At 41.4% G+C, this 16,812-nt stretch overlaps 1 protein-coding gene across 1 annotated transcript in view; it reads right to left on the bottom strand.

Moving 5' to 3' along the window:
• Positions 1-16,812, bottom strand: part of MYO5A (myosin VA) — a 98,102-nt gene that overhangs the window by 50,340 nt on the left and 30,950 nt on the right. The window contains exons 5-8 of the mRNA XM_065641408.1: positions 7,078-7,234; positions 3,016-3,159; positions 1,684-1,765; positions 83-190 (exon numbers count right to left, since the gene is read on the bottom strand). Coding sequence (XP_065497480.1) covers positions 83-190; positions 1,684-1,765; positions 3,016-3,159; positions 7,078-7,234 — 491 coding nt within the window. The remainder of the gene's footprint in view (positions 1-82; positions 191-1,683; positions 1,766-3,015; positions 3,160-7,077; positions 7,235-16,812) is intronic.

The raw sequence follows: 16,812 nt of genomic DNA, 5'->3' as shown, positions 1-16,812 counted from the left end.
TATGAAGAAAATATACATGAACAATGTAGGAAACACTTGCTAGTATATCAGATTTGGGATATGACTGTGTTTTACTAATTACCTAGCAAAGTGCAGGCCTGCCTGGTGTTTACCATTTCCTTAGCATCATCGACACCATCAATCACAGGGCTCCCACCTTGCTTCGTGTAGTGAAAGTAATTTGCATTACCTGTAAGAGAAAAAAAACCCAAATCATTTACACACAGTGATGCAGAAATTCCCAGCACATCTGTAAAGCTGTGTAATGATTAAGTTGCCCTTGGCAGAACCCATGATTTGAAACATGACAGTGTATTTTTGCCTCCTGGCTCATAGGGACCTCCTTATTCTGGAGAATTTTTTCAAGATTTAACAGAGCAAATAAGTATTCTTAAGGTACCTGGTTCCTACAATAGGCCCTCAAGCACATTCTCTGCCTAACCCTGGTTCAAACTTCCACACCTGTGGAATAATTATTCTCCCAGTCTGAGCCAGCCACCCAAAGGGCAGGTGCAGAGTTGACAGCAGCAGAGGCACTTTGGAATTACATGGCAGGTCTTATTATGTTATTATTGCATCAGGATATTTAAAAAACTCGTATTTTGCCCGTTGTTTTCTTGTTTCTAATTTATGGTTTAGTTCAGTATGATGATCCTCTGGGATCCGTTCTGGCTGAGAAGTCGTGGTGGAGAAACTGAGAGCCCCAGACCCCTCTGGGGCCAGAACTGGGCTCCCATGAGCTGCAGCTCCCCCGGGTACCGTGCACGTTCCTCCGGTTTCAGCAGCCAGCTTACAGCTGCACGAACAGTCGCCTTTTCTTCTCGTCTGCTAAGGTCTCAAGAACGCTGAAAGAGGAGTCTGCTAAATGGCTTCTCTAGTTATAATTACATCAGTTCCTTTCTTTCCTGTGTCAGCAGATGTGAATTCTAAATGTGCCAGCATGGTGCAGAAGAGCAGAGAAACACTTTAAAATCAGAATGATATTTCTGAAATCAGCACTGACAGGCTGTGCAGTCTTCCCACTATGTGGGAAGATAGCTATCTTTTAAAAATATACAAGAAGCACTGAAATTTATACTGAGCTTTACAAATTATGAGGTGATTCCTTGTCCCAAGGTCACCATAATGCTTTTCTTTTAGAAAGTACCAGTTCCTGTTAAATGAGAAACCTTTCCTTCATCAATATTTTAATTTGAAAAATTAAAGATTTCACTTATCAGTTTTGTGATCACCAGGTTAGCAGAGATGGTAAAATAATTGTTGGTAATGGCCCAAGGGAAGTATGCAGATGCAAAATATGCTCTTCGGGTGCTTAAACCAGAAATGGTAAAATTCTCTAGCAGCTGGAACTGCAGAAAAAAGGTTTTAAAGGACCAAGAGAAGAGAATTTCACCCTTGGCACTGGAAAGCTACTCTGGAATCCAGGACATATTAAGTCCCAGTGATTACAACCGCAGTGTATCACAGCGTGCTGCATAAACAGATCCGTGACTTCCGTTTTAGCTAAAAAACACAATGGTTGAAATTGCCATTTTAGTTATTTTCAATATATTTTAGTATTTGAAGGTTAAAAGTTCAGAATTTAAAAGCCAGCAATTCTTCTTTCGGTTCTATGGCTCAAAAAGCTCAGAGACGCTGCTTTGTACCTACAGTTGCACCATACAATGAATGTGAATTTCATACCTAATCGTAGAGTTTTAAACTCAGGTAATGCTGCAGAGGCACAAAGCTGGTAAAAGATGTGGTAATTTCTCTCCTCTTCTGCCTTTAAAAAGAAAGGAGTTTATTATTTTTTACAACTTAACAAGTTCCAGAAATATCCATGAGTAGAAAAGAACTACTATGTTTAGTGCTTTGTCTAGTATTACATTAAGAGTAAAGAAGCCATGTGGAAAAAGGAAAGATAAATTAGCATCTATCACTTCCTTCTTGATTAATTTAATCCATTTTCAACACCAAGAAGCATGCAGACATTTTCATTTCAAAAAAATGTAGGATTTCACTTTTCGGAACTGTGGATTACTACTAAATATAGATCAGGATTCTAAGGGTGAGTGAAATGATCCTACTTAAAAGCTTTTCATTTTCCAAAAATAACGGATACCATTCGCTTCAGCATTTATACTAAGCTGGTGAAGGGAAAACCTTTCTTCCCAAGGCAAAGCTGGAATTTTAAAATAGACAAACACAGCTCAGAAGGTTATGACTCTTGACCAACACCATAATTCTGAACTTAAGTGCTCTAAATTTTGTAACTTCAAAACAAAACAAAAAACAACAACAACAAAACAATAACAAAAAAAATACTCTCTTCCAGCTAAACCATATGCAATAAGTCTCTCTTATTTTTAAAATATACAACAGTACTTCACATAACACCCCTACACAATGCAAACTGTAATCATTTGGTTTATGCCTTTAGGCAGCCAGTCAAGGATAAGTCCATTTTTACCAAGCTCTAGACTACAAGGTAGGAAAGACGGAGAGGGAGCGTAGGAAACAAAAAGCCTGTGGATCAGTTCAAGTATGAAATACCAAAATGAGGAGGGTTCAAGAAAGACTAAATTACATATTCTCATTGCCTAAATAATGGCAATTAAAACTCACTCATAATTATCGCGACAGCAGTGGGTTTTAACAAGAGACTGAAAATGAGTTACAGTGGCAGCTTTACGAACCACAACGCAGAGCTCTTCTTGAGCAGGAGTGGTTTCTGCGAGGTTTTGAAGCCCTTTTCTTTACTACTACAGTGAGCGCAAACATCTAGTAGTGCACTGAGGGTACTTCATGTTTAAGTACACAGCCTTTTTAATACACATTTTACAACTACAAATAATTCATATAATGAAGGGCTGACTTGTTTTTCCTTTCTGTCCCCTACCCACATGTGCTATATTACAAATATATTACTAGAACTAGCTCTTAGGAGAGGTACCTAACATGAGCAAGAAATAGCTTTTTTTTTTTTTAGCATAGTCTCACAAACACGGAATAAGAAGATTGCATCAGTATTACCTGAAACACGACTCTTGATTTTTCCAAGAGGTACGTTCTCATGTTAGCACCAATGATTCGGTATCTCTTATCAAAACCGATTTCAATGTACTTCCCAAAGCGACTGCTGTTATCATTCCTTGTAGTTTTGGCATTTCCAATAGACTGAAAAAAGGGAATATTGTAAAGGTCAGCTTTCAGAAATTATCACATCTATTTAATCATCTACAGGGTTCATAAACACTTAACATTAACTTTGTCCTGGTTTCAAAATAATCAAGAATTGAATAATGAACGATCTCCACCTGGTCAGCAAGTTACATCAAAATATGGTTATTTCATTGATGCGAGATCAGGAGCTCATCTTCCTAAAAATGACTCCACTTCCACATAGTCCAATTTTCCAGCTAAAAACCCTTTAATGCTCTCTGAAGTATTTTAAAAGGAATTAAAGAGTCTAAGGAAATGCTCACATACACCCAGATTTCTAGTAAGGACTTAGTAAGACTATAACAATTATTTCACACTTTATATATTCATATATGTAGGTGTACAGATATATGTATATACTTGCAACCTCTGTTAAGTCCACTTATCATAAACCCATAGTCCAGCAAACAGTCCCTATGTTATGTCTGGCTAACAGTTTATTATTATCATTACTATTACTCTGTAATCAACTACATTTCCAAGCTGCTCCTTCAAACATAATTATAAAATATTTACCATGTGCCTAAATATGATCTAAACATGAACATGTACAGACTCATCATTTCCCTGAAACCAAATCCCTTCCACAGCAGCCTGGTTAGTGACTCAGAGACAATCTTCAGTGCTGCCCCGTATGCATGACTTTGTTAGATTAATTCAATACAGCTTCATACACAACAAGCAATATTTAATGTATTTCCTCTACAGTACGCGGTTCCAGGATGCCCAGGTCTCAGTGCACCTCGGCCTTACCCATCGGCGTCAGGATTCACCCGTGATCAGTACCAGCTGGAAATATCAGAACTTTGAGGCATGCAAATCACAACATGCTGAACTTCAAAGAAACACATTTTCTCTTCTCAAGTAGATCATGTTTTAGACATCATATAGCAATTCACCTTCCAAAAAATAAACCCGAAGAGATCTCTGTATCAAAAGGAATGGCATGCAGAGTAATTAGGATACAGCATGCTGCCTTTTATCTTACGCCACTGTGTGTATGTTACCAAGAACCCAGCTCCGAAGCGCACCACGACTAAAGAACACAGAGCTGCATCTACATCCTAGTTTCCTAGTTCACGTAGCCATCCATAGGAACTCTGTACTGAAGCGCAGCTTGGGAAAAACAAATGAGACCAAACAGCAATGCTGAGTATTGCTGTTCCAAACCTGTGACCAACAGGCCAGTGGATGGGTTGGGGCAGTGGGAGCAGCCCAGGGTGGGGGGGATCGGACCTTCCGATACCCCCGGCAGTCACAGCACGTGCTGGACCGAGCAGGTGTCACAGTGGGGCTCAGGTGAACAGCAGCTATAAAGGTCGTAAGAACAAACCGCATCTTTGCGGTTCTAAGAAATACTGAATTCATTCAAACTGGATGTATGCAAACTGCATTTCTTGTGTTTTAAAATCTAAAATAATATTGTGGTGGTGGTGGTAGCAATATAATATTACCAGATTTTCAGAAACCAATTATTACTTTGAGAAATATTACTTATAAGAACAGTTACGAAAGTCTTTGGTATTTTACGATTGTTACGATTTTACGATTGTTTACCAGGGCACATACTAAGCTGTACAATTTGCATAGCTACACAGGGTATCAAAGAATGAGAGGCAGGAAATGACATATAAAGATGTGTTTTAAGACCTGACAATTTCTACATTTGCTACAGGAAAACTGCATATAGTTATGGACTACAAAACTAATTATTCAAATATTTGCTAAAAATTTATAGTGTATAGTGGTCATTTGATATTACAGAGTATTTAGTAGGCAAAGATGATGTCTGACAGGAAGGATGGTAGCTTGTAAAATGCTGATGTTTAGGTTGTCCAAATAGAAATTAAAAAAATAAAATTACCTTCTGCTCCTAAGATTTTACAATCAACTTAGCAAATGAGGAGCTTCCTGTTTCTAAAATGAATTACTCATTTTCTTCCTAATCTATGTGGGTTAATTTGTGTTTCTGCTGATTTGTCAACTGAAGAGTTTGAAACACTAATTTTGCTATCCTAGAGTCTGTCTCAACACCAGATTTCACAACACTCACTCTAAAGCTTAATTAAAGTTCAAGTATTCGAAGTGAAAAGGATAACTTTCATCCAATTATAACAATATTTAAAGTAATTGAAATTTTAGATATACCCAGGTTCATGAAACGGTTGTTATCCCTAGAAAATAAAAATAAAGCACCACTATTGGTTTTTAGTAGGTAAAAAAGGTATGGGATGGAAAGTTCCTTTCTAGTCCTCAATTTAAATTTCCTTGCTTTGGAAATTAAATCAGACAATTAGTGGTGAGCCGATGGACACTGACTGGGAGGTGGGGTCCAAGGAGTGAGAGACAAGGATGCTTGGTTTAGGCTTTGAGCCCAAACAGAAGAAGCGGCCCAGGGAAACCCCTGGACGGTCTGTATTTCACCCAGCAAACAAGCAGCAAACTGCAGCCCTGTCCCGCAGCATCTCTCACCGTGGCGCCGGGTGTGCAGGGCAGGCAGGAGGAGCGCTGGGCACCCCGGGCCCGTTAGCCACACACCCCGTCCCAATGTGGCCAAGGACATTTGGATCCCACAGCAGCAGAGCCCACTGCCCACCGTGACACGGCTTGTAAAACAGCTTCAAACCAGCACACAGCACCACAAACCAGGCACGGTTACCTTGTGACAGAACACACATAACCAGGATGGGGCAGCTAGAGTTTGAGTGTCATGAACTCCTCATGCCAGGAGGAAAGAAGGAATAAAACATTGTTCATTTTTTAAGATACCTGAGAAAGAAAACAATTGCAGCATATTGCATTTCACTTTTCACTGCGTGAACTCCATTTACTCAGGTCTATCCGCTAACACTTTGCACTATTGCACAGAGATGCTAAACATCCACCAAGGCATCAGTTGTCCAAAGCACTTGCTTAGCTTGTCTGTAGGCACACGTGCACAGACAGCGCAACTTCTCGCAAGGAATTCTCCCACGACTGCTTCTCTCTGGTGGATCATTTCTTAACCTATTTCCTTAACTTCAGCTACAACTTGAATCTACATATGTAGGTAAAGACACAAAAACCAATTCAGCTAAGCCTAAGAAACGTTTTCTGCTTGGCCACAACATTCATTAGAGTTACAGTGACCCCTGAGCTTTCTGAAGAACGGAGATCCTGAAGCAGGAGGGAACTGTACATGTTATCTCACAGCCTATTGCCAGCACCTACACCCCCAAGCCAATGGCTTTGGGACTTGACTACGGTTAGCTACACAAATTTCCAGAACTGAAACATTAGTCTGAGCTAATTATAGCAAGATGACAACTTCCGTCATGTTTTTCCCTTCTGAAAGAAACTGTGTGCATCTCATGTAACTTTGCCTTCTCAGTCTGTCCTCTCTAAGGATATTTCCTAAAACTGAACATTTGCTTTACTGAACAACTGCTTTCACTTCACAGTATAGTCTACCTGCCCCCACTGCGTGATGCACGTGTTCAGTGGGCAAGACCAGAATTTTTAATCATTTTTGGAATTTTACACACACAGTCTTCTGCACCTTCATTTGGCCAGTGGTTTGGGAACCACCACTGTTACAAAGCTGAGTAGATTTAAAGCAGCATTCATATAAAAATTACTTTGTTATGTGAAACACATTAACAATACTGAAACATTACCTCACACCTTCTCTCAGTCTTTCACAAATACTACACAAAATTGACATCTAGGGCATCTCTTGGTAAACGCATTAAATACATATTTTTAAAATATATTTATTCTACATTTTTTGATCCTTAAAAAAAGTATGGGTTGCTCTCTCTATTGAATGCTTATGCTAGCCCCAGAATACCAAACGCAGCTGGAAGATGGGGGCTAGCACAGTAGCTCTCTTACCTCCATGATGGGGTTGGAGGCCAAAACCTTCTCCTCAACATTGGCTTCACTGGCAGATCCACTGACGGTGGCAAAGTACCTCATGGCATATTTAGCAGAGACGGTCTTTCCGGCTCCAGATTCCCCACTGACAATGATCGACTGATTTCGCTCATCTCTGAAACACAAAGACGTGTTAATTACCAGCTGTTCTCTCAAGGACACTTATTTTTTGTGTCCCCAACTCCGCAACAACCCTTCCACCATAAATGTTAGCAACACAGCAATAACGTAAATGCACGTTGCAGCAAGAAGGCTGTTAGTGACCGAGCTGCCCGAGTGGCTGGTTGGACAGACGGTGACTGGGACGTTCCGTCCGACAGATGCTGCCACCGCAGCCCAGCCAGCCAGCAGAGCTGCTCTGGAGAACCTGCTACGGTCAAGTGCCTGTTACCACTATTCACTACGTGCTTCTGCAGCTACCTCTACCCAGAGCCTGGCGAAGTGCTCCACTAAATTATCAGTGCTCATTAGTAAAGATCATTAATGCCATCTTACAGATAGAGAAATCAACAGAAGAGTCAGCAACAGAAACCTTTCGTCCTTCTGAGCTAATCACCAGCTTTTCCCAGAATTGTTCTGAATCTGAAAAATTCAAGCAGGGCTGTTCAGGACACATATAGCAGCTTTGGAAAGAAGATGATCCTTTTGTTGTGAAGTAATATATTCTCATTAAAAAAAAGTCCATTTTCTACTGAAACAATTTTCATCTCAAAGAGGGCTCTATCCGTAAACCCCACCTGTATGACTAATAAACACACTACAAAATAACAAGGATAGAAATTAGCATTTATATAGCCTGAATATTTTAAAATAAAGACCATAATGCTTTATACAGTATTGTATATTTCCAAAGCAAAGAAAAAGTTAAAATGAATGATATTTCAAAATACTCCTATGAGCTGGGTGAGCTTAACTCTATCTCACATACTGGAAAGTGGAGATAGAAGGAAAAAAATTTACCCCAAAGTTTTTCAGAGCTGGAGCTGGAACACAGCATAACCAAGCCCCTGACCAGGCTGCACTTACAGCACAGTAACTGTGAAGGAAATTTCAGGGACACACATGTTCAGGCAGCACAAATACAGTCTGCACAGCCTCCAAATGCCTGCTGAGGCCACCAGCAAATGCTGTGCAGGGGAAGAAATATGCATGGAAAATCTATTTGTGGCTTCTGTAGTCTACAGGTCCTCCAGGAGATCTGGGGTTCTATTTCTGAGATGGTAAAAAAAAGCCGCTGACGAAATTATGAAGCTAAATTACAGATCAGGTTGTTACCCTCAAGCTGTTACCTATCTTCAAAAACATCCCCAAACCCCCAAACACGAGCACAACTCCAGCACCTACTTGGTGTTGCTAAAGGAGCTGCTGGTCACATCCCACATCTCCGGGAGAGCCAAAGTGGGATTTGTCTAACCGACTGAAGGCATTGGCTAAAGCAGATTTTCCACATGTTGGTAAAAGGAAATTACTTGGAACGGCTGTGTGCTGACTCAAGTTTAATAGGAAAGTGTTAAGAAGATCAAAGGAACCTAATTTTGTGTTCTCAACTTCCATTTAACATATGCGACAGGTGTGAACGACTACAGCGTAGTTCGCACATTCACATACACCAAGCTGTCACAGCTCGGCGGTTGTGGGAAAGCAGAACTGTCCAGCTGGGTCCCAGGTCGTGTGTAGTCCAGCCTACGTAGACTGAACTGCTGGAGACACCAGCCGTGGCCACAGGACGATGAAAACACCCGCCGATGAGACCTCTCACGACAGCGGCCACCAAGCTGCTGCGCACACTGCTGGCGAGCTCTGTGGCTCTGGGATGGCTTGTGGTAGCGAGGAAGGTTTCCAGCTGGGAAAGGAAGAAGAAACGCCCTTGCTTCTTCCCCATTCCTCCTCCCAGAGTCCACCAGCACTAGACAGACACGCACGAGGGACAGCCCGAAGCTCTGCATGTCAGAAGCGGCACAAGCTGTACGGATGCTCACGCTGAAAAAGGGCAGCAGAAGGACACCGGACAAGTCCAACCAAAGGCGTGACATCTAGCCTTAAATGGGACAACCAATAACAGTTTTCCTCTCACACAGACAGATCCTGCAGTGAGTCAAAAACTGAGAACAATTTCTTCATAGGACTGGCAGTGTGCTCTCTTTTAGTCCTCCTCTGCTCTTTCACATAGTTGAAAAAAAAAAACAACAACAAAATTGTAAAATATGAAACTCCTGACCCGATTTCAGGAGCTGCCTAACACAGGAGATGGACAACAACATAACAAGCTTTTCATTTGCAGATCATCAGCTCTGTTTTATGTATTAAATATCATTAAATATATGAGGACTTGTGAAATTCAAGCCCTATAAAATGTATCCTCTGCTGATTAAACTTATTTTTAGCTTAGTTCCCAAAGTATAGAAGGTTTTCAGAAAACAAAATAATGCAACCTCAGTACTACAGACCTCTGACAAAGCTGTCAACAAAAAACTAAGTGTTTCAGAGAGAAGAACACTGAGACAAAGGTGTCTCTCACTCTGATTGTCACATCCCTGTAGGACACATCTGTGAGCATGGAAAGTGCCCTTGGGTTTTGCAGCCCCCAGTCCTGCCTGGGGAGCTCAGGGGTGGTAGGAAACACCAGAGCGCTGCAGAGGAGAGAGTTCCATGTTTTCAAAGACAATAATGAAAAAATGAGGTTGAAATAATTCCTCCTTAAGAATACTATCGCTGATTAGCCTGGAGTTTCCTTCCCCCACGTCCTAAGACGCGAAGATGTACTCCTTAGCATTCATTCATGTGCTCAGGAATAAAGGGATCCATTATCATATTACTGTGTAAGTACATATACACATACATTTTTCATATATTTACCTAGAGAAGAAGCTCTGTGCGAGCTGAAAATATTGCTGCCATCTCTTTGGCAGTGAATATTTGTGTTTGCAGCAGCTCTGGCAAGAGTGAGAAACAAAGGGCTCGCTCACTGTCTGCAGCAGAGTCCTCTCGCTCCGTCCACGGTCAGAGCCACCCTTGTCTTCAACAGCACATTAGTCCATTGTTTGGCTTTAACACACTGGAGTGACCATCCACCAGCATATTATTCTTTCTGCTTTTTGGCAGAGAGAAAGGAAAACACAACGAAACGCCCACGATCGCACTCGACATTTGAAGAAGGAGAAAGGACCGTGTGACACAACCGTGGCAGGGGACGAGCTGCCGCTGCCACAACCCCAGGGAAGATTTGGCAGATGGACGTCCTACCACCGGCACCCAGATACTTGAGTCTCTCAAGAAGGTGGGTGGCGTGACAGCTTGGCAGCGGGCTCTGTCATTGAACTTTAAAGAAACAAAATGCCACCACCAACAAACAAAAAGTAATTTAAATACCTTGGGCAGTGCATAAAATGTGGTGAGAATTATTTTTAATGGTTTGGTATAAGCAATGGTCAGTCTAAAATATAACCTCTGCTTGTGCCAAATGAAATTTTCAAAATCAGGCTGCATTAAAAACCGAACAATTTAAAAACAAACAAACAAACAAAAACCACACAAACACCAAAACACAAAAAAACCCCAACCAACCAAAAACAAAACAACCACCCAAAAAACCCCAAACCAACCAACCAAACAAAACCACCAAAGGAAAAAATCCCCAGAAAACAAAAGTAACAACATCCTGAGTTCTCTCGCAAGTATAAATTACTCCTTTGGAGTCGAGTCATTTTTAGTTAAATCACTAGCCCTGACCTTTGACCTGACATTTTGAGCACGTAACATGTCACCAGTTAGAAAAAAAGCTATAATTGAAACTTTCGGCCAATGAAACAAGTAGAACAACAGCACTATGTGTAACACCACTTTTCAGCCTGATGCCACAACCCATCACTTACACAATACTACTTCATCTTCTTGAGCTTCTTCTCTGAATAAAGCGAAGAATTAGATGATTTTAAAATTAAGATTACTTCTGAATGGAGGGAACATTTTAATTATGCTTTTACAAAGAGAAATAAGGAAAAGAAAGCTGGGGGTCGAGGAGGTGGAGTCCTCCTCTTTCACCCAAAGGTGGACAACAATCACATCCCAGGATACAGAACCGCATTACAGTGATACGATACCAAGCCGAATTATCTGAAACAGATGGACTGGGCGCAGTTTAGTGTCCACGCAAACACAAAGTATTAACATTCAAGCGTCGGTCAGGATCACATTCAGTTTTTGCTATTTCTGAACAGTGCAGAGGAATAAAGGAATGACAAAAACAAAATAAAAAACCTAAGTTTTAAGATGATAGGCCTGAACATTTCACAAGCTGAAATGTGAAATGATAGGCTGAGATTGCTTGCAGCAGCCCAGGACTTGATTCAGAAATCTTCCCTATCCGTTCTCTCAGGCCTATACTTTAAGAGTCATGTGAGGGTAACAGCTATTTCTTGTCAAATAAAAGAACAGTAGCACATGATGGAGTAAATAACTGATAATTTGAAATAGTGTTATCCATCACGAAAATAATGCTGATGTCTAATTTTGAAAGGTAATATTCAGATGCTGTACCCAAGTCATGCACAGCTCTACTCCTCATGACAAGTAATGGCCATAGAATGAGCAATAAATGTCACTAATTTTTCATATCATATTTCCAGTAAAGGACAGAAACAGATTTGTGCATAGGCTGGTAACTTTTAAAGGCAATTTTACTTCACCTACAAAATTCTGTCGGCAGGCAATATGTTTATGAGGAAATTCACTGTCAGAGTGCCAAAACAGAAGAGATGCAGGCTTACTTAACTCCTGGAAGCTTGAGATTACAACCTACATTCCAGCAGGGGTTTTTTTATGCTTTGAAAAACCATTGCAAAATTCAACACTGAAGAAAGCTTCTTTTCAAAGAAAGTTCAGCACTGGGGAAAAAAAATAGTGCTGCAAACTGACACCTTACAAACAGAAAAAGGGGTTGCAGAATACAAATGAAATGACAACGCACAAGAAAGCAGAAAATGTTTTTTTTTTTAAAAAAAATCTTGTTTTCAAGATATAAAAAACTCCTTTGTTGAGGATGTTGAGATGATATCTGTGTGCAATACTTTTAATAGCATTGGCTACTACTAACTTTGAATTCTGTACTTCATAGAAATCTAAGGGAGATGCTTTCAGAAGGGCTGAGAGTGGAAGAAATGCCACTGCCATGAGGCCAGAGCTGCCCGTTGCGGTGGAAAACAGAGTGAGACCGTCGCTGGGCACCTTCGATGTGCACAGAGTGCTGCAACGACACTGACCAACCATTATCAGTGATTATCAATGACTAATCATTATCTAAAGCAGCGTTTAACAACTTCAGTTGACTGATGGAAAAATTGAGGCAAAAAGGGAATAACAGTGTAAGAAATGAAACCTTAAAGTTACTAACACTAAAGGCAGAGTTGTCGATTTGCAAATAATTTTAATTCCTTAAGATCACTACACCCACTGAGGCTGGTTCCCTCAAAACCCAGAACAGCTTACTGCATCACAGCCATTATCTCCACAGCAAACTGTGCAAAGAGGTCAGGATCAGCAAGACATACAGACTGAAAGAATCCCTACAGATACCTTTTGTTTACCTTCTTTCCTCTATTCTCATAGGAAATCCTTCTCTGAAGCAGGAACACTAAAACAGTTAAAAACGTACCCATCAATAAGCATTTCAGAGGGGACTGAAGAAGCCCAGAGCTATTCAACTTAATCATCAAAGGACAACATTGTTTCTGTGTTTTTTTGCTTCCTGTGACTGATGCATCGGATGTATCACTTGATCTTGTCTTTCAGACTCATGACTCCACAGCAAATAATGTCAAATAGATGTATATAAGCACACACAGTACAAAAACATCAGCCTGGGAAAACAAACAAAGGGAATATAAGATTGCTGACATCAACCTCAATATTCATATCAATCCATCCATACCCAAGCCATCAGCATCTCAAGCTGGCAAAAATGTATCATTATCAGCTGATTTTAAAATATTCTGATATGACTTTGAAATGTTTGCCTGTGATTAACTGCTTCAAAGCTGAGTAGTCTCAATGCCATATGACATAGATGAGATCGGCAGAAAACAGAGTGAGATATCGTTAGTATAAAAAGAAGAGACCAAATAACAGGGCAATTTGATGAGAAGAGCATTAGCACTTACTTTGCCTTTGATCATAAATCATCTGCATCTCTTAACCGTGAAGACACTGACAAAGTGCTGACATTCTTAAGGAAGCTTCTTTGTCAGGGTGATTTGAAGGCCACCACCTTCAGGACATCTTCTACCCTCGCTGCTCCAGTGCTGAGAGGCTTAATTAAGTCTACTGCCTTTTGTGTGTGTGTGGAGTTGCTACAGGTTTCTTTTTTACTTTTGGAATAACAGGTTTAGCTTATGGCTAAGGGCACCAACCCCATGGCATATGACAGTTTCATTTTTTACCTAAATCAAACCAGCACAAACTGCTGCTAAAGGCCTGGTCCTGCAATTTTTAAACATTGAAATCTCCTACTGCTTCAATGCAAGAACAAGAACACGATCAATAGCTTTTATTTAATCTAGCAGTGACAGTCTGGTCTGCTTTGTTTCACTGTTGTTCCTGTACTGCAGTTCTGCGGTAATAAGGTCGATTTGTAAGGCTAAAATTGCTTTACATTTTCGAAACAGTGAATTTTGAATGATCAAAGAACCCGATGCAAACTCCCAGGGAAGGAACCTGTGACTCAGGGAACATTTGGGATGGATCCTGTTCTCAGAATACACGTCATTACCAGTAACATCAATGTGCATCATGCCCATCAAAGACAGAAAAGTAACTCAGTGAAATGCCATCCTACAGTTGAATTAGGGCAACAGGAAAACCAACCCAAGAAAATAACTTAAAAACGAAGGACATTGCTGGAAGGTGAGAGAAGATTCATTCTGAAATGCTGGCATGTTTGAAATCTTGTTGAACTTCCCGTAGCTGCAGCTACTCTGAGTGCCATAGGACTAACCAGGGGCCAACACAAACCTAGTTTAAGCTAAGTGACACGTTTTACACCCTACACTATAAAGCAGATTTGCAAATTGTGCAAGGATACACGTACATACATGCAGCTGATGTGATTAAGTGTTTCCAGCAATGCAAACATCACTCTGACCTAAGTAAGCATCCTATTTTTTGCAATATCTCAGCATCCCAGTTGCGTATTTGTGACAGCATATGACCAAAATAACCTGCAGTATCTACAGTCAGAACATTCGCTCATCTTTGTATCTGAGAGCATGACTAAACAAATCTGTTCAGCAAAGATCAGCTTCCCCCCATGAGCCAGCAGTAACAAAAACAAGAGCACAGAAATTTTACCAAATAACTTCCTTATTGATAAGATGAAATAAAAGAAGTTTACACAATGAATTGAAAATAAAAGCAGTGTGGAAGTGCTAAGTACCATTCTAACTGCTTTATTTGGGAACATTGATAACTTAGAAGTACTGATGTTATAGGAAAAGAGAAATATACCTAATACTCCACCTATTCCAAACAGCTTATTCGGTCTCGGAATAAACACCCACTGAAAATATTTTAAATTCTTTTCTAGTGAAATACATCAGCTTTCATCAGGTGTCAATACAAAGTTAAGAGTTCTCCGTAGCGGCGAATGTTTTGTGAGCTTCACGGAAAGCAGCCTGTTTAACTTATTAGGAAATTTCGGAAGGAACTCCCCAGGCCCAAAGGGCAGCTCCTGCAGGCTAAAGGGAGCACAGCGTGCACAGGACTGGGCACCTTCCACCATAGGCAAGGCGGCGCACAGCAGGTTTTTGCAGAGCTCAGCAGCCTGTGCTCAGCCCAGCCCCGGTCCCCTCAGCCCCCGGCCGGGGCAGGTCCCAGGGTCATTCTTGGGGCAACCGTGCTCCGCTTCTGCGTGATGTTTCCATCGTTACGGTTATTTGCTTTGCTAAAAGAGACCAAAATTGCTTTTTACACTTACACCAAAGGAAAGGCAGCTGTAAAACCCACCAGCCCTGGCAGGTTTAACACGAGCGGGTGCAGCACACACGGCTGAGCGGGTTCGGCAGCGCTTGCTCCGTGCCGAGGCCTTTGAAATTCAGCCCAGGGCACAAAACATCTGTTACGAGCCATTATAAAAACTGGCAACTCTACAAACGAGGATTTGCTTCTCATGTAGAAGTAATTCAACTGTTCAATAAATAAATAAGTAAGAATTCATTCAGCAGTTTTCTAACGCTCTCGGACCAACTGAGAACAGCAGCAGCCGGGTCTGAGCAGCCTTCCCATCACCTCTCCCAGGGAGGGCAGGAGGCAACATCTTGCCCTTCATCAATCTTCTGAACAAACTACTTTAATCACAAAATTCTTTGCAGCCCTAAGTAAGTTCCATCACCCTCTCTTTCTGGATTTGGCTCTTGGCCTCCTTAAGACGGCAAAGCACCCCTGTTTTGTCTTCTTACTTTCCAGCTGCTTCCTATTGTCTTCATAACACAAGCGCATCACCTTTTATTCTAGTTACTCAGCTGCTGAGCCCCTCTCCCTGGGAGGTCACCTTCCTCTGGAGAAGTCCCCCCTGCCACCAGGCAGCCCCAATAAATGCCACCCCAGTGCTCTGTTGCCACCTGCACTGGAGGAAACCCTCCTCTCTCATTTTGAGTTTCCTCCTTGCAGAGCTCCTTCCCACAGAGCCACCCCATCCCAGCGCTCCCAGTGCCAAAGCCTCCAAATTCACTGGTATGGGCACATCCCAAAAGGTGTGGCCTGACACAGATAATTATTTTTTCCAGCCTCAAAAGGCTGTTGCGTGGATTAACGAGGTAACTTTCATAAAACACCCAGAATGCCCACAGTGCTATGTGAGCACTAAGGATTATTATTAGAGACTAAAGTGCTTCGAACCATTCTGTGGCAACGTGATGGGGGGAAAAAAAGAACAGTGAGTCACTAGTGCCATGCCCCGGGAGCAAGCGCCACTACTGTGCAGAACAGCAGCCACATTTCTTGGTCTGCTCCACCTGCATGCCCTGTATCCATCGCTTTATTTCGACTATCTGGATCTAACATGCTCAGACCTGACACAGCCCGGTCTTCACAGACACCGTGCGTTAACAATTCAGAGACATGTTCCGCTGCACCTTGAGTCACAACAATTGCTCCTGCCTAAGCGGTAACTTAATTCTTTGTAAAAATCATTCATTTTTGATAGGCAGGAAGCATTAGTCCAATAAACTATGTTCTTTAACCACATTTCTAAATATACTTCCTGTTTAACCATTTTTTTTTTAAACCTAACAGCATTTCTCATTGACATCTCCTTCAGCCACTGGAGGAATGTGGCCATGCCGAGCAGAGGACCAGGGGCTGGAAGGTCAGTGCCTGGGACCAGCTCACCACCTCTGCCTTGCTTCGGTGTATACAAGCAGAAATCGATATACCAGTATCAGAGGAGACAGACTTGGGCGAATGCTTGTAAAGTGCCTGGAAAACACAAAGGCTTCCATGAAAGCAAATGTTATTATGCAATATACATTACCTGGCACAGCAACCCCTTAATGCTGCAGGAAATGAAAGCATGCAAAATGTAGCATTTTAATTTCTGTATATTGAAGAGAAATTACCTTTGGGAGCAGGCTAGAAGGAAACCCATTTAACTGATACACCATCAATTATATACTCTATTCTCACATAGTTTATTGTCAAGCTGGT

The sequence above is a fragment of the Caloenas nicobarica genome, chromosome 10 (genome assembly GCF_036013445.1).
Source record: "Caloenas nicobarica isolate bCalNic1 chromosome 10, bCalNic1.hap1, whole genome shotgun sequence".
NCBI lineage: Eukaryota > Metazoa > Chordata > Aves > Columbiformes > Columbidae > Caloenas > Caloenas nicobarica.
Note: the sequence above shows the minus strand (reverse complement) of the source record. Positions and strands in the feature narration are given on the sequence as shown.